The sequence below is a fragment of the Liolophura sinensis genome, chromosome 1 (assembly GCF_032854445.1).
Source record: "Liolophura sinensis isolate JHLJ2023 chromosome 1, CUHK_Ljap_v2, whole genome shotgun sequence".
NCBI classification, from domain to species: domain Eukaryota; kingdom Metazoa; phylum Mollusca; class Polyplacophora; order Chitonida; family Chitonidae; genus Liolophura; species Liolophura sinensis.
In genome coordinates, this window is record NC_088295.1 from 44,497,064 (window position 1) to 44,515,723 (window position 18,660).

General features: G+C 38.9%; 1 protein-coding gene across 1 annotated transcript; it reads left to right on the plus strand.

The window, feature by feature from the left end:
• Positions 1-898: 898 nt before the first annotated feature.
• LOC135461293 (octopamine receptor beta-1R-like) lies at positions 899-14,289 on the plus strand. Its single transcript, XM_064738310.1, has 5 exons — positions 899-1,886; positions 6,573-6,797; positions 8,055-8,194; positions 8,428-8,627; positions 12,775-14,289. Exons 1-5 carry the CDS (start codon positions 1,580-1,582, stop codon positions 12,950-12,952), a joined length of 1,050 nt encoding a protein of 349 aa, XP_064594380.1. The 5' UTR covers positions 899-1,579; the 3' UTR covers positions 12,953-14,289.
• The last annotated feature ends 4,371 nt before the right edge of the window (positions 14,290-18,660 follow it).

The window sequence follows — 18,660 nt, forward strand, 5'->3', positions numbered from 1 at the left end:
GCCATCATCTTTTCGTTGCATCGATACTGGAGCTGTATATGTGCAAGACACACGATATGTCGTGTATAAAACAATCCAGCGCTTGTTTCCTTTTAACAGACCATTATACATGGGCTGCGGCACATAATCAATCAATAATTTATCAATGAATCATAAATCATTACATTACTTAATGATTGATTATTTTATGTGTGTCAAAACCGGTATGTGTTTATCTTTTTTTACAGAGATTGTCCCTATCTTGACAAAGTCTACAGCTATTGCTATCGGGCAGTACGTATAATCGATTAATCGACGATGCGACAATGAGGCACTGGGCTTATCTTCCCGGCCATATCCACGACAATCAACGATCAAATATGACCGTATGGTTTCATGCCTACTGTAATTTTTCAGTCTTTTCACGTGTTTTCAAAGTGTTTATTCAAGCAAATTCTGAAGGCTTTATTCTGTGTAGATTGATAAAATAATACATTTTGCGAAGCCCTGGAATCGGTCAATCTAACCAATGTATTTTTATCTCCAAAATCTCATCATAAATGTGCATAAAAAGTTGTTCTTTTATATGGGAGAAGGTTGAGGAATTAAGGTATACGAAGATCATATAAATAGGAATTCGTTCTAAAAAAAGATATTCAAAATTTCCCACCCAGAAGTCAAAAATCCTTTTTAATGACGTTCATTGACTTAAATATTTTATTATGTATAGATGTGTGTTTTGTGCAAAATTTGTCCACAAATTAATTCTCGGCAATAGTCTATAAAGGAGCGACTCACCTTTACGTCATTGTCTCAGGTCGAAGAATTACGTATTTTAACTGAGTTAGTTAATAGCTGGCTAACATCTTATTCAGTTGAGTTCCTCTTCCTATGCAGCTTATGAACTTTAAGTGTCGAGAATTGATTATTAGATGTTCAAACAGAGAGCGACGTGAGCACACGGGAACGACTGCGTTATCAGAGCTGTTACCAGTGAGCCTTTGAACAGTTTAGACGTCTCTGTGGCAACACAGTTTGTCCCATTGCGCTTTCTGAGGAGCCTGATCTCGTTGGCTGCCGGGAGATAACTGCTACCATTAGGAATGTGCTGTACATTACCAACCGTATTATGTCAATGGTTGGTATTTACAATCGACGTCAAGGTTTAGAGTGCGTGTAGCTTTAGAGAAAGTGCTTCTTGCTACCACGAGCGTCTCGTTAATCGTTCAAGCGCTTGCAAGACTCTTTCGGCAACTCGTTGACAGCTCGATCTTATAACGTCAGATTGTCCAAATATGGAAGAAAAACAGTACCAGACCGTAAAGACTGTCACGTGTCATTTCCACCCGGAATTACAAGAAATACCATTTGTGGACGCACTCAGTGGCGAAAACTGCTTTGCTTAGCTTGTCTTTCTGAACTTCGCTACCATCTTTCTTCCCTGTTGTGGATCTCGCTCCTGTCTGGTGACCGTATTTAATAGCCAACTATTCTTCCAGGAGTATTTTTGACAATTTAACTTCCTGGACATCTTCAAAAATTCTGTTTGCGTGGCAAACCAGATGAGAAAGGCATTTTGGCTGTTCATAAAAGCGACAAAATGCTGCCAGGGAATTTCTGCAACACATCCATGGAGCAGAGCAGCGATACGGAGATGTGGTATTCTGTCTGTAGTAAAGACTCCGTGGGATTCCTCGTTTACTATCTCGGCTTCCTCTTCACCATCACCGTTATAAACGTGATTGGAAACATCTTGGTCATCTCTACATTTGTTCGCCATCCCAAACTACAGCAGCCGTGTAACTATTTTATCACAAGTCTTGCCGTGTCGGATCTATTCGCAGGGATCGTTTACACCCTCTACAATCTCGCTCACTTAGAGAGCATTGGCCTAAGGGAGTCACTGGGTAAGTGAAACTTTAAATGAGACTGAATATATAGGGCAATGAGTTTAAGTGGTCGACGGAATAAATGGGATCCTGCTATCCGGATTTAAGGAAGTAAAGCTTTAAATATGGTTGAATGGATGGAGGAGAATAAGTTGGCTGAATAAGTTGTTTTGGAGGATTGTATGCTTCGAGGCTGACTTGCTACGTTTTTGTCTTCGTGAAATAGATTCTGTTTATTTCACATACTGTAGTTTATTTATTTGATTGCTTAATATTTTTTGTCTTATATATACGACGTCGGTCAGGTTTCTTAATAAGGTAAAAGACAAAGTCGTCGTATTGGTATTTTTGCTGTTGGGCAAGCCCAATCGCAAAGTCCACTTAGCAAACTGTAAATGTTCACATTTGAAAAGATAGGATGAGGCGACGAAGATACGGTGGAATCCATTAGACCTTATGCAGGTAAACATGAACAACCATGTATATAAGTGGCATGTAAAAAGCTGTTCCTTTGGTTTTTAGATATTTTCCTGACAATATTAAACGAAGTTCATACACAACATTCATTCTTTTTGGAAACTTTTGAGACTAGAAGTTTAAATATCGCTTTTAATCTAGTTGGGGTCACCGTGACCGAGAGGTAAGCGTACTAGCGCAGTACAATTACTCAAGAGCATCTCACCAGTGCCATCGCTGTGAGTTCAAATCCAGCTCATGCTGCTCTTCTTTCCACTTGTGCGTGCATGGGAAAGTCTGTCAAAAACCTGCGGGTGGCCGTGGGTTTACCCCAGGCTCTCTCCGGTTTCCCCCCACCATAATGCTAGCTGTAGACGTGTAAGAGAAATACTCTTGAGCGCGGTGTGAAACAATCAAGTAAATAAATAAATAAATAAATACAAAGTAATTTTACTTATATCTCATTTGGATATGGTTTAATGGTTTTAATGGTGTAAGCAATTAATTTTGTGACGTTTTTTTTAACTCCACTGAGCTCTGAGATATCTGCATTATTATTAAACGACTGACTCTGACGTGATGTCGATACAGCCACTTAGACGTTTATTTATTAGTGTACACAAGGCACATATGGAGGTGACATCAGAAATAGATAACATACAAGTAATCATCCACGAATGGACATTAGGAAATTCACCTGTTTCGAACATGAGCCGGTGTCATAAACTAATAAATCGGCACTACTCGTTAGGTTACTATCTGAAAACCACTCAAGTAAAGTGGAACTGTCAGAAATTCTAATAATCTGAGATAAAAAAATTAAATCATTATCTTTTTTCCCCATTCCAGCCGTGGAGAGCTCTTACAGAGTGACCGTTTTCATGCATCTTACAACTTGCATTTAAATAATCCCTGTTGTTAACAGGCCCTGTTGAAGTACTTTGTGGATGTTGTAAGGGTACCTAAGTCTGTTGCCTTTTTGGAATTCGGTTTCAGACTACAGTGCATTGCTTCCTTTTATTTGTCCCTAAAACATGTATGGCCTGTCGTGTAAGCGAAGTGTACAATGCTTATCTTAAGACCGTTCTTTTTGATAAATCCATTCACGTGAAGCAAAACACTGCCTATAATTCCATCGTATTTTCAACATTCCGTTCGTCTTATTTTGGACATACATTCATGTATTTGAAAAGCTTAAAAGAGGACTTTAATGTCGGGTAACACACAAACTTCATATACCAGGCTTGCGTCCACCTTGTGGATTAATCATGCCAACCGAATATCAGCTGCTTTTGTTCCATGTTTAGCCATCTTCATTACCACTCCGCTGGCTGTGTTCGTCGCTTTTGTATTACAGTGTATGGTACATCTGCGCTCTTCGGCATCTTTTTATTTCTTTATACGGTATCTTACACAAGCATATCCGATCCACTTTGATGTTCATATTGGGCATCCGAATAACCCGCGATCTTCAACTCTTTCCTGTTGTTTCCTGTTATATCCACCGACACTGTTCACTCTGTTGATGTACCATCGACGGTCTGTGGTATCGTCTTTTGCCCCTCACTCTCACTCTCTATCTCACCTCCACACCTGCTGTCATGCTTGCGGACTACCGATGGTATGTGGTCTCGCCTTTCGCATGTCTCTCTCTTCCTCTCTGTCTAAACACACCCAATCTCCTGCCAGCTTACCATCGATGATCTATGGAACCGTCTGTCGTCCCTCACCGTCTTTCTCATGTTACTCTCTATAATATCATCTGACATTCTTGCATACCATCGATGACCTGTGGTACCGCGTCTCGTCTGTCTCTCTCTTCCTCTCTAAACACACCCAAGCTTACCATCGATTGTCTTTGGAACCGTCTCTCGTCTCTCATCACATTTCTTCCCACTCTCTTTATAATATCTACTGTCCTGCATGCGTAACATCGTTGGTCTGTGGTACCGTCACTCACCCCACATCATCTCTATCCCCTCTCCCCCACTGTCTCTCTGACACACCTACTGTCCACGAACCGCCAGCCTAGACTGACGCTTTCTAAAGGCCCGCTCCATCTTCTCCTCAAATCGCTCCTTGTGGATCCTCCGGTGATCCTCGTCGGCTTTTTCTTTCTTCATCACGGCTTGGCATCGTTTTGCGGGAACAATGCGAGCTTTCCTTTTCACCCTAAACAGGTCTTGTCTTCTGAGCACTCCCGCCTTGGTCATCCTGTTGTTAAGGTTTTCTCTGATCTTCTCTCGCTCTTGTTTCAGCTCAATCGGTTCCAAAAGCCGAGGTTTTCCCGATGGATAGGGATTGCCATCCAAAAATACGTAGAAAGCAACACTACCATTGCCTTTTTCTTGGAGTGTCTCACATTTCAAGAGACCTTCTTTCTTCAGCTCTTTCAGAACCTCTTCGTCAGGTTTCCTCCTACGGGGCTCCTCGAGAGCAGGCTGCATGGACATGGGCAGATAAATGGGCTGGACCATGGTGACTTCCCCCTTAGGCGGCTCAGGTTCTGTCGAAAGAGGAGCTATCCTTCTCTTCTTCCGCTTGGAATGGATGCACCCAATATTTCGAAGTCACTTGCTGTCAATGATGCGTTCAGAGCACATGGATCCTGTCCTCTTCTCTATGTTACAGCTGTACAGACATGTGCACATTATTAACAAAGCGTGCGCTCTTATTTTTGACGTTACAATGAGCATTTCGATCAATCAGCGCCCATTAAATGCGATTCTTCCTGGAAACGTTACAATACGTGATACGTTGGAAACGTTTCGTCACAATGACGTCTGGCACCACTGGTGCCTAGTACTCACCCCAAACCACAATGTATCATCCTCTCTCTCTCCTGTTTGCCTATAATAGCTGAGATATTTAAGGGTCTACTTTTTTTGGTGGTCAGCAAAGTTTTGAATGTCACCTGGAGATTAGTTGAACTGAGGCAAAAATAAACAACTAAAGGCTGCAACGCAGAGGCTAAACCATGATTGAGGAGTAGACCATTGCATCGAGGGGAAGCCGAGATATAATCAGCAATTTACAGAGAAATAAAAGATTCCCTGCCCTCTATGTTTTCTAATTATTCGATCAGCGTATAATTGACTTTTGATTAACCACCACTTTGAACTGCACTTTTTTGTATTTTTTGTACCGGTACCTGAAATTAGTTTCATCATAGACTCCCAATGCCAAATATGCATCGATCCTCAGTAACCTTAACCTTGCTTTCGACTTGAGTTCTCCTGTATTTACATACCATTCTAAGAAAAATAAAAAGAAGGCAAGATTTATGTCAGTAGAAGCGAATTCGTGGCGCAAAGCGATAGAACTAAGTGCTATCGTTTTGGGATCAACCGCTATTCATCACCACAGCCAAAACGACCCTTGTGCTAAAAGCTCGAAGAGGAAGCCAGTCGATATTCTAGACATGAAATTCTGTAGTCCATGATTTACTTGTGGTTTAAGTACAAGGATAGCATGTACTTGAGACACTTTGGAACTTTTGTATGTCACGTTAATGTGATGAACAACAATGCTTTAATATGGCGCCTATAACTATTGGCGAAATGGTGAAATGTAATTACCTCGTCTGCTCAGTCTTTTTTCCCGTTAATATTTTATTATATTTCATATTTAATTTTTCATAGTTAATATTTCATTATAGCTTTCTTTTGTCATTTCTATAGTATGTTGTAACGATAATGAAAAAAAGTACCGGTAGGGAAAAATGTTACGAAAAATGGTGACATCCTGATTGCATTTCTTGCACGATTTTTCAACTTCCTGTTGTGTGCCTGACGGATTGCCTGTGTTCATGTGTGTTTTCTTCCTGATGGATTTTATTTCATGGTGTACGGAACCTATCCGTGTGTCTTGTTTGACCTCCTGTACGATATCTCCTTTTACACTTCAGTGATCTGAAAGCACTCAAAGCCATCCGTTACAGTTGACTTGACCCTAATCAGTGGAATGAGTATACTACAAGCAAACTGGCAAGCAGATTAAACACGAACTACATATGATATTGCTTATCACATTATATTTATTTTTGTTTTGTAACTCGCATAGTCTTCGCATTCAACCTCATATAAGAAGAAAGAATGCAAAAACTTGAAATACAAAGTTCCACTTAACGAATCAATAAATCAATCAATCCGATGGCTTGTAAGACAAATCGTTAGTCTGTTGATTAATCACACATTCGATAAATAGCTCAATTAACTGGTAACTTGATCTATGAATGCTCATTCGCAGGTGGCTGGACAGTATGCAGCCTCCTGCTATGGGTCGTGCAGGGATTCCAATTCAGTTCGGCCTACCATCTGGTGGGAATCACAGTCTCACGTTACATAATGGTGACCAGTCCCCTGTGTGCCGAGCGTTACCTCACCGCCCCCAGGGTAGCCCTCTCCCTCGTTGTCATCTGGACCGTCTCAAACTTTGTCTCCGCGGGACTCTACATAGCCTTCACACCACAAGGTAAAACTAAGAGTGCATGTAGTAACATGCCATTTATAATGGCTTCTTTGCAATAGCTTCTGTGTTCTTAAAATGAAAATAAATGGCATGAAAAGTGTAAGAGTATACTATGGGCAAGTTGATCAGACGTGATGTTATACTTCATCTTTGCATTAGCCTCTATGTGTACTTTAAATGAAAACGAATGAAATCAAATGTATAACACAGTACCACGCACCAGCTGTTCAAACCTGTATTTAGCCATCGTTGTTAATTTAACTTTTGTGCACTTTCACATTCACAATGACGTCACCTAACTTCCAGTGAAATAAAATTCCATCTTCTGACTTTAAAGTACGCAGATAGACGTTTATAATGTTTAAAAGAATATGAACAGCCGTACTATTATGATACAATACGTCCGTGTCCAACGAATTCATCCTTCATTAACACTTCTCCACTCTTAGCGAAGCTGTGGCTCGTGAACAATGCAAACTTATCTTCTAGTGGACAATACAGACTTATCTTCTCGTGAACAATACAAACTTATCTTCTTGTGGACAATACAAACTTATCTTCTTATGGACAATACAAACTTATCTTCTTGTGGACAATACAAACTTATCTTCTTGTGGACAATACAAACTTATCTTCTTGTGGACAATACAAACTTATCTTCTTGTGGACAATACAAACTTATCTTCTCGTAGACAATACAATCTTATCTTCTCGTGGACAGTATGCACTTATCTTCCCGTGGACAATACAAAGTTATCTTCTCGTGAGCAAAATAAACTGATCTTCTCCTGGACAACGTAAAATTATCTTAAATTTTAAAACAATGAAATGAAAAAATAGAACAGAAATCTCCACCAAAGTAAATAAGTATGGCTTCATATGAATTCTAGTTGGAATTCTCACCGTCATCTTACAGAATATTGGTCGGTCCTACTTAACCAGGAGCGCCATCTGGCGGAAAGATCAATAATGATCACTTAATCTTAAAAGAAGAACCCTAAGGTCGAGAAAAGTCAAAAGGCTAGTTTAACTTGGTTGTAAAGGTTATTTTTTTTTATCAAGAAACAGTACACGTTGGGCTTGCAAGTATAGAGACACAGTTTCTTAGAGATTGCTATACATCAATGAAAAAAAAATTGCAATGGAAAGGTAAACAACAGATCTGACCGTCTCAACAAATGATTACTGCATCAATCTAATAATACCATCTATGCATATGTATTTTCTGCTGTCAGTGACGTCATTACGTATGTTTTGCAGATAACTACCCCAGTGTTTGCCGTTACGAGCTGATCTACACCATGTGGCATATCTATGGCACCATGATTTACGCTGTGGTTCTGCCCTTTCTCATTATGATGGGCCTTTACTTTCGGATAGCCAGTATAGCAAAGAAACAGGTCAATTTTCATTTCTTCACATGTTGATGTCCACAGTATCATACTTTTTATTCTTCCACAACAAGTGTACAACAAAAGTAGTTCATAGAATGTCATTCATGATAATTGTTTGAATCACACATGTTTTAACCTAAAACCACACACGACATGGGTCTTTGAGTGGGTTGTTTCAACGGTAATTGGTCCATGTGTTATTTCCTTATAGTATTGTTATTTTATTAATTTAATTACAGGCCAAGCTCATTACTGCACTGGAAAACATTCAAACAGCCAGGGAAGTGAATACCAGAAAGTCTAGTACACTCAGGGAAAGCAAGTCCACGAGGATGATAGCAACTTTGCTGGGTTGTTTCTTTCTCGGATGGATGCCCTTTATATTGTATGTGATCGTAAAGCTTGGATGTTCCACCTGTGTCATCAGCAAGTACATCCGGTATGTTGTTATGAATATTAATAGCTTGGAAATGAAGTCACATTCCTCACTTTTTTAACCCATCAAAACGCCAAATACTAGAGGAAGTCAAATTGAGTGAAATCTAATTTATTCCTCGCCCAGAATCGTACATAGTTATATGTTGCCGCATGACCATGCCACAAATACTTCCTGAACGCTCCTTGCTTTTTACCAACCAGGATCATCAACATCCCACCTTGGGACAATGTCTGATCTCATATATAATACAAATTAATAGATCAGCAACATATGCTGGATTTAAAAAACAAACCCCAATTCATACTACAGCTGTCTTGCAATCATGCCACTCTTTACAGCGTGAATCACCAATGTTAATACTCTGACCAACCAACCAACCGACAAAACCAGACATACTATATATCGAGCCACTTATAGAATTACTTGTCGTAGCTAAAATCTTCCAAGAAAAGTGCCTGGCGGTGAATAGGACATGTTATCCTCGACCTTAATACCCGAAATCATTCTTAGCTAAACTGTCTTTCTTCATCCTTTATTGTACTGTTGTCAGACTATGTGGGTGAACTCACATTACCGCATATGTAGTCAGCTATAAAATTAGAAGGTTTTATAACTTATATACCCTTTCGTCCAAAGTACTGTAGATAATATAATTCCAGATGGCCGTGTAATATTTATTGGCGGATCAACCTCACTTTATACATGTTTACCATCGCCCATGTATTTCATTGGCTCGGTGGTGAATGGAACCTAAAGGTCAACTCCCAAGTACTATATGCTGGTAAACAGCTCATAAATCTAATGTGACATGATTTGTGGGAAAAGCCCATCTCTAAGCATCAGCCAACTGGTCAGACCAAGGCTGTTTAAATAGGAGTCTTCGAGAAAAACTGTTAGATCTGTTGACAGAGCTATGGTCGAATCATATATCAAGTTTTCTGCAAAACAGATGATTGTGAACCATTTGAATTTATGTCCTGTTTGATAGCGAGATATCAAGAAAAATATAAACAGAACACAACGTGCAGTTTTCCTGAATATACCCAATTCCTATATGTTTAACTATTTACATGTATATCAGATGTCACTGTATTCAACAGACAGGGCAAAAATCAAAATGACCAGAAAGTATAAGAATCGAAAATTTACAAGAAAAGCTTATTTTATTTATTTATTCTTTGTGAGTAAAGTCATCATCTGTAACATGACATTCAACTAGTTTGTTAACAATCAAGTACCGGTATCATAAGTTAGTGTTATATTTGATAATATATATGGTACATATGCACGTCGCCGTGCAGTCAGTACAAAGATAAGAGTTAGTTCGTTATGTTATTCCAACAGCTGTTCAAATGCTCCAGAACTTCTGAACAAATGCCCACCGTGTATTGTTATATTTAACCTTCACTTATAAACTTGACGTATAGACTCCCTTCGCCATAACGCATGGGGACGTCTTGTACTCTATATTGGTAGGCCTGTTCCTATCTATAATTGTATCAACAATTCCATTATACATGATAACAATGGTATCACCGTACACGCACATGCAAGATGTGCTTACTTGATTGTAATTTTAGCAATATTTGATGTGTATATTCATAGACCTTAAAGCTAAAAACGTTAAAGTTTTGAGTTACCATTTGCCAGCTCCTGTCTCTCTATAACAGCGAGTTTGCACGGAATATCGGCTGCAAAATTAAATTAATTATTTTTTTTTCGACAAAAGTCTGTTCATTTGGCCTACTATAGGACAAGTTGAGTGCTCAGTTCATTATCTGAAACACAAGTCTTTTTTACGGCACACCATCTGTCGCTCACTTGAGATACAAACTCAAGTTCGATAATACATCGAAACATTCATATCCTAGCTGGTAACACTTTACACATCTTGTTTGAGTGCATACCACTCTTGATGCAGTATACAGGCCCTTAGCGACCCTTGCCAAACATTCAAAATGTCATCGTCGATTAGATTTAGGCTCTAAATATAGCAATACCTGCAAACTATACCATTTTGTCTCCATGGGACAGGACTATTTTCTAGCAAATTGTCGCGCAAGCTTTTTAAATAGCATCGCGCTGAACACATTAAAATTTGAATATATATATATATATATATATATATATCGGCCATGTATAGTGGTTGGTCGGGTGTCAGTATATATATATATATACTGACACCCGACCAACCACTATACATGGCCGATCTTCTTACTGATCTATTTATCTAATGTAATACCCAAGTGCTCGGGGTATAAAAACCATCGACCTTTGGCAAGTTACTGATAAACTCTGCTAAGTGTGATATAAGGATTTGCGTGCATGGTCTCCAAAGAGCGTTAGACTGTGCCAACAGCCGTATATGCGCCGACGACTGCTTCTTGTCACCAAATAAGGCCCGAAGAATAACGAGACGGGCGAATCGTGTTGAGTGACAAATAATCGAAAAAGTAGTAAGATGGCTGATTTTAAAATCTTAGGCCTGACCCTAGGAATTGAACTAGGAATTGAACCATGGCCACGCAAAGACCGTTTTTCAAGTTACCAAAGCTGACTCAGAGATAGAAGTTCCTGTTAATCCACCACTTTGCATGTATGCAACAATACTCACGGACTGTCTATATGCTGATCACGTTCATATGTTTACACGAAAAGTTAGAATGAAACCGTAGCTGAGGTAAATTGACAATAGGCCGTGTTTCAGCATTTTCACCATATGCGTGTCGCCATTGATCCAACTATCAAACTGCTCTGATTTTATACTCTCTGCTGTAAGTCGTTTATAATATGCCACTATACAAACCATTCTACAGTCTGGATAGAGTATGCCGACCGCTGATTCCCAAGACGACCATGAACAGTTGAGTTAGAGGAATCTAGAAAATTCGTTAATTTTCGTTAATGGGGTCGCTAACAACTCTTGTGTTTTCAAACGATACAGGAGAGACAACCATCTCAGTCATCTCAGTAATTAAGTTATAGTTGGTTAGCTCGCTAGCGCAGGGTAATGACTCAGGAGTCTCTCACCAATGCGGTCGCTGTGAGTTCAAGTCCAGCTCATGCTGGCTTCCTCTCCGGCCGTACGCGGGAAGGTCTGCCAGCAACCTGCGGATGGTCGTGGGTTTTTCTCGCACCATAATGCTGGCCGCCGTCGTATGAGTGAAATATTCTTGAGTCCGGCGTAAAACATCAATCAAATAAATAAATTAAGTTATAGTGGCTCAGTTGCTTAGCGCGCTAGCGTAGCGTGATGATCCAGGAGTACGACGTAAAACTCTGATCAAATAAATAAATACATAAATAAATAAATTAAGTTTTCTAATTCATAATGTTAAACTCCAAAAGCCTTGTTTCAACACCAAGAACTCATTGCCTCGGATGACTTGATAATTATTCAGAAACAAGTGGCATGCTCGACAATGGGTGTGGATCGTTTTACAAGCGGTGCATCAACATGTGGTTATGACAAACTGCATCTAGTAACACAGCCACTACTGTCTCCGCGTATCGACTATGTTCTTTGTATTACAGAATTTCCTGGCAACTCTAAAATCATCCTGCTGTTAGATTATATACTAGAAGATCTATTAAGGTTATATTATCCTAAAATCTGTAAATAATTTAGATCTGTAAATAATTTAACTCGATAGAAGCTTCAGTAACTGGTGTCACTTTCCTTCAAAACATGCCGGATTCCGCCCATTCCCCAGCAAGCCACTTAATTTTTAAAATATTATGACGTCACCCAAGGAAATGAGTTCTTGCCGTTGAAACTGTGCTTATGCAGTTTAACATTATGAATTGGAAAAGGCGTTCTAATTTCATTTTCTTTGCATGGATATGTTTTTTCCACTTTTGGATGTGTAGAACTCGTGTTCTTACGTGCCACTGACTAAAAGCAATTTTTGTAGCCGGTGTGCCTACTTTTACAGACAGCTAAATATAGCTTACTCGCTAAAAGAAATAGACTATAGTCATAAACATGCTACGCGAAACAAATCAATGAATGACTGATCATAGCCTATCGCCACGTCACCAATATTTCAGCCAGATATAGACCTAGTTTGTACACTTCATAGTCTGGTCCGAAACTACGATTTAGTATTTCTTTAATACTTTAGTTTTACTTATTTCTCTCTTTCAGGGCAACATCAAGACTGTTCCTTCACATGAACTCGGCTGTGAACATTTTCATTTACGCGGGTCGTTTGAGCGAGTTCCGGTCCGCCTTGAGAAAGGACCTGTCCAAAATCAGGCTTTGGCCGGCGACAATGGGACCATGTGTTCGTGTCAGCCCCGAGGTGGAGACCAGGTCAGGATAATATAGTCATTATAGTCATGTACAAAAAAACATGAAATGTGCCAAGATAATGAAACCTTATACAGACATTTTCATTTAGCATGGAACATTTTCCACAGAACTTATGTCCAAAATGGATATATGGCGACAAACCGAAGCTAGGAAATGGTGTGAAAAATGTAATTATTTAGGCCCTATTGTCAAATGTCAAATAAGAGGCCGAGAGCGAGCTACATTTATGATAGATGTCTGCGCAACCCCAAAGTTCTATAAGTCTGACTGAGTCTAATGAAATCCATGTGAAAAGTTTGTTTAAAGTACCAAATCTACCAATTACTGTCAAGTTGGTTTGTTTGTTCATTAAAAAAAAATGCAAATTGCTGCTTTAAAAAGGCATGATATATATATAGCCCTATAACTTAATACTTGTTTCAAGGAATTCTGGATGTAATGACGTGACGACTTACATCCATAATGCGTCTTATGGTCTTTGTTTAGGGGTTGAAGTGATGAGTACAAAGTGTACTTTTCCATTCTTTGTTTGAGTGCTGTTTAACGCTAAACTCAAGAATTTGTTCAGTTTTAGAACAGAGGCCACGCCCCGGGATTACGAAGCAACCTTAGACTTAAGTCAAAATTTTGTATCACGTTAAAATTGTTATTTCTTATGTAACAAAGCCAAAATATTGCTTGACAACGTAAATTCTGGGTAATTATTGTAAAACAAATTTCAGCTAAAACACCGGAAAGGAACATACCAACTTTAATGACTGAAATTTTGACTTAAGTCTAAGATCGCTTCGTGATCCCAGAGCCAGGTTTTCTGGTAGAGGAGGTGTCCCCATATATTTATTTTTTTCTTTATTTGATTGGTGTTTTACGCCGCACTCAAGAATATTTCATGCATCAAGTTGGAAAGAAACTCACGACCATCTGCAGGTTACTTGCAGACCTTCCCACGTACGGCGGGAGAGGAAGCCAGGGCGAGCTGGACTTGAACTCACATCAACCGCATTGGTGAGAGGCTCCTGGGTCTTAGCGCCGCGCTGGCACGCTAACCCCCTCGTCCACGTGTCCCTATGTATTAGTGCAAATCGTTTTACTGTGAACCACATACAAAAAGGGCGAATGCTATAATGCATTGAAATATTAAACTTGAGTAATATGTATTATGCTTTCATTTGGAAAATATTCGAATTCATATCAATAGTGATCCCACAAGATGTTCTCTTGGCATGAAGAATTAAATGAATGCAACAGTCTCAAAATTTCATTCTCATACAGATAATGGCTTGAAGGACAACGCACGGATATCACATCTCGTGTTTGTTTGTCTACACAGAGAACTGGTATGATTCATAGGCCTGATTAATTCCTATAATAAATTGCCTTATCTTACATTGTCTTATCTTGCATTGTCTTACCTTACGCTGTGGCACACAGAAAACGTTATTTTGCATTTGTCCTATTGCCCAACGAGTAAAATGAAACAGTGTCAGCTATTTACATGTTAAGGCGGACATCGCAGATAAAGGATCCGTCCGAATATGATATATTCTCAAAAAAAAAATCTGCTAAATTTAACCGAAGGTGTTTTGTCTGAGTGATACTAGAATGTATCTGTTATTGCAGAAGATTTTTGTGTTCAGTGTAGCGTACGTATTTTATTTATTGAACGTACAAAATTGTATATTGAACAGTCCTTATGGCTCAGGTGGCAGCGCGTCCGCTCCGAGGGCGGTAGATCCTGGGTCGGGTCACACCTAAGACATTGAAAGAGGAAATTAGCGTGCAGCATTAAGGGGATAGTGCAACGGCTGGTTGACCCGTATCAGTATAATGGCTTGGGTGGGGCGGCTTATTTCCCTTTAGTATGTCGCCTCAGTGAAGCAGCACTTAGATAAAAGAGCGATGGAAATCCGTCAAGCAGCACGGAGTCACATTACAAGCACTCTACTCCTTCGTCGTCATATGACTAAATAATTCTTAAGTACGAAGTTAAACCCCAAGCACTCACTCACTAAAGATTATATTAGACTAGATCTGAGATCTGTTTTATTTTACCCAGAAGCTAAGCTGGGAACAGGGCCAAACGGTCTCAGAGCTACGGGTAGTATTAGACTAACGGGATATTATGTTGAATATATATGACAAATGATTAGATTATTATATAACAGCATCACTCAGACGACAGATTTTCAAATTAACAGATTATGTTTTTTGAGTGTACCGGTCGGTTATTTCCGATGAAACATACTGATATCGTGCTGAGTTATATACAACCATATATATAGATTTCCGATATATACATACAGCACGTATTTGTAGCTTTGTAGACATATACGCATCAACCAGTGTATAATGCAAATTAAGTTCATTGCTTGAAAATGACTTGGACATGTGGGGTATGTATACATATATGTATATTCCATTGTCTCGTCTGAGTTTGCGATTCGGTTATAACCGTTGAAGATGACATTTGACTGCATGCACTACAGATCTAGATGTTGAAACAGGTATTCCTTTCCCAATCGACAACCATAGTAAATGGCCGCTAATTCCATGTCAATAATTGCTGGGCCGGTTTCTATAACGACGTTCAGCACAAAACACCAAAGAACAAAGTATAAAAGTAAGGAATTAGAACGGATTTAAGCAAGGAGATGTTTTAATGATGTCGATGCAAGGAATTGTTCTCTTCCAGACTTATGTTGCGTTTGCTGATATAAATCATAAAATCAACAGATCTTTTGGTCACAAACAATGACACTTGGCAAAAATTTTCATGTACGGTGTGTCGACATATTCCCGGGATATAATCTGCCAATATATATTTTTTCTGCATAAGTTTTATTTGATTGGCGGAGGTTGACATTTGGCGTGTGCCGATAGGACTGATTTATGGCAAAACCGTATGGTCATCAACGAAATGTGTACATATCAGGGTATTCTATAACTAAAATTACACGAAAGAGAGAAGAAAATTTTTTACAAATCTTCCAGAAGATAGCAAACTCTGAAACTGCCTGGAGAATTCTGGTCCTGTTCTTCTCTGGACCAAGCATTGATGTTTTGTGTCGCACTCAGAATATTTCACTTATGCGAGGGTTGCCAGTATTATGGTGAGAGGGAACTCAGCAGAGCTAATCTTGAACTCAAAGTGATAGCATTAGTGGGAAGCCCCTGAGTGGCTGCGTTCACCCCTTGGCCACGGAAATGCCGACTTCTATAATATATATACGTACGGTTGGAAATTGGTTGTATTGCTGAAAAATAAAACAATATATATACTCGAAACATCCTGCTGCCCTGATGCAACAATTTGACGTTGACAAATGTATATATGTTTCCGAATAGCTGTATGCCTCATATATTAAAAAGGTATGTTTGCTCCCTAAATCGTCATGGATTAACATAATCGTAAACTCTGTTTTTGCCAGGGACCAGAAGCCTGGAGGTGTACCATATATAGATATACATGCCGGTGAAAAGATTTCGATTTTCACCTAGCTCATCTATAGATACTCATAAACGTGATCAATTAAATATTCTGAAAAACACTACAGTGAAATATATTTCAGTGAAAGTAATAGTATGGCTGCGATAAACCGGTTCCTAAATACTTTGGTGTTTTTCATGCAGAATATTTAATTGCTCAAGTCCGGATGTTTACTCTAGGTGTAGGGCCTACATATAGCAGCGATCACAAGTGCGAATTTTATCACACCACAGCACTTTAGATTTTGCTGTCGAAAAAAAATGGCGTAGACAAAAAGTGAATTATATTTAAATCAAGATAAATATTGTGGCTGTGATATGCCGGTCAAGATACCATTTTTGTTGACATCAAAATCTGAAGACCTGCATGTCATTTGATTAAATTCGAAGTGAATCCATATATATCATGCAACCTCGATCGTAGGTAATGATGTCGGAAACAGAGCAACGTTGAACCTTTCCCGCCTACAGTAAATTCGGACCCAGTGCATTTATAGTCTTAATTGTTCATTCCTGTCTTTGTGATGACGATTTGTGGGCAAACTAATGACGTAGAGCTCCTGTATTACAAGAGAACACTGACCTGGTTTCGCAAAACTTTCTTGAGCAACTCAAGTTCTATACGTATAGTTATAGACTTCAGTTGTTTTGAGAACACTTCACGTCATACACCGTACTTAAGTGACAAAACTTATGTTGTTGCGTGAAACCATGCCCTGTATCACACCGACTTTGAAAGATATATCAACGGAATTATTTACATATACATCTCTGTGGCAGCATTGCGACAACTGCAGCATCGATCTTTGGCAAATCACTGATGACGAACAATCGTATGCATTTGTACGTATAGTCTTGCATGCACATGCATACGCAAACAGCCTCACAAGCGGCCCAGAACGCTAATGTCCCCAAAGCCAGAGGTACAACGGAAGTGGGGAGACTAAAAAGTGCCCTTCAAAACTTGAATTGAACTAGGATATCGTGGTTTGGAGTCGCACACTGCCAACAAATCACGTCTTACACACGTAATGGATTAGTTTCTATATAGATAACTTAAGTATTCTTAACACACAACAAACACAGTTTCATTCCTTCACATTTTGTATAACATTTCCGTTTATTTTGAGAGCAATCTAACCTTGTGTAAACTCCTGAACCGTGTAACAGACATGCATGGATATGTATCCGTCATGAACGTGGTCCAAATAACATATATATATATATATATATATATATATATACACATACAACTCTTTTTATAAATCCAACACAAAATAGCTTATAAAATGTTTTAACTGCTATTTTCCGTGCATGCGAACTAAAATACATCGAAAAAATACAAAATATTTGTTTAAATGTGTTCTCAGCTAGAGTCTAAGTATAACACAACCCTGAAAGTAAGTAAACTTCATAGATAACTAAGACATTGCAGAATGAGTAAAACGACAATTCATGTCTCCTTCTATATAAGACACATGAAAATTGTAAAATTCAAACAGTGTAAAAACTTAATAAAGGGAAATGTTCGCACACTCTTGACTTTGTTACCATTCTTACTGCCACGCAATCACCGAAGACGACATGCTTCAACATAGCTTGTACTCAAATCACATCACAGCAAACATGTGTATGTGAAGACATTTACGCAGTAATGACAAACAGGATACCTTCCTATATCAGTACAAACTAAGAAACTTAAGATACAAGTGCCTAGGATGAAAGGCCATAGGCGAATACGAGTGGATGGTGTGGATAACCCAGTCTGGCTAATCAGGCCAGTATCTCGCCCAAGTGGTTCCGCAGTTTCGGCCTTGATGCACCTTTTATCTGAATGACACGAAAGTATGACATGCCTTAATTTCTCATTAAAGGTGCTTATAATCAGCTTTTAACTTTCAACATTCTCAATTATTAAAAACTGAGCAGAGAACTGCCCAATGCACATACTAAGCACATTTTACAGCCACAATGTAAAATGTTGAATGTATACATTGGACAAAATTTGATTTTTTTTTTTTTTATGTACATTCAAATGAAAATAGCAATGTTTTTCGAGCCAGCAATAACTCGATGATCTTCATGCCAGAAGACAATATACTTGAGAAATTACAAGGCTTTGATTTCTGTTAAAAACACACAAGGCTTTCTTTGTTCAGCACCAAATGCAGCACTGCCTGATTCTAAAAATTCGATGATGAAAACAAAAGTTTAATTGACAATCCATATGTA

Excerpts from the sequence above, each read along its gene's own strand:
- LOC135461293 (XM_064738310.1), top strand. The coding sequence starts at position 1,580 with ATGCTGCCAGGGAATTTCTGCAACACATCCATGGAGCAGAGCAGCGAT. Across the intron at positions 1,887-6,572 it reads TGGCCTAAGGGAGTCACTGG|GTGGCTGGACAGTATGCAGC; the intron begins GTAAGTGAAACT and ends GCTCATTCGCAG. Across the intron at positions 8,628-12,774 it reads GTCATCAGCAAGTACATCCG|GGCAACATCAAGACTGTTCC; the intron begins GTATGTTGTTAT and ends TCTCTCTTTCAG.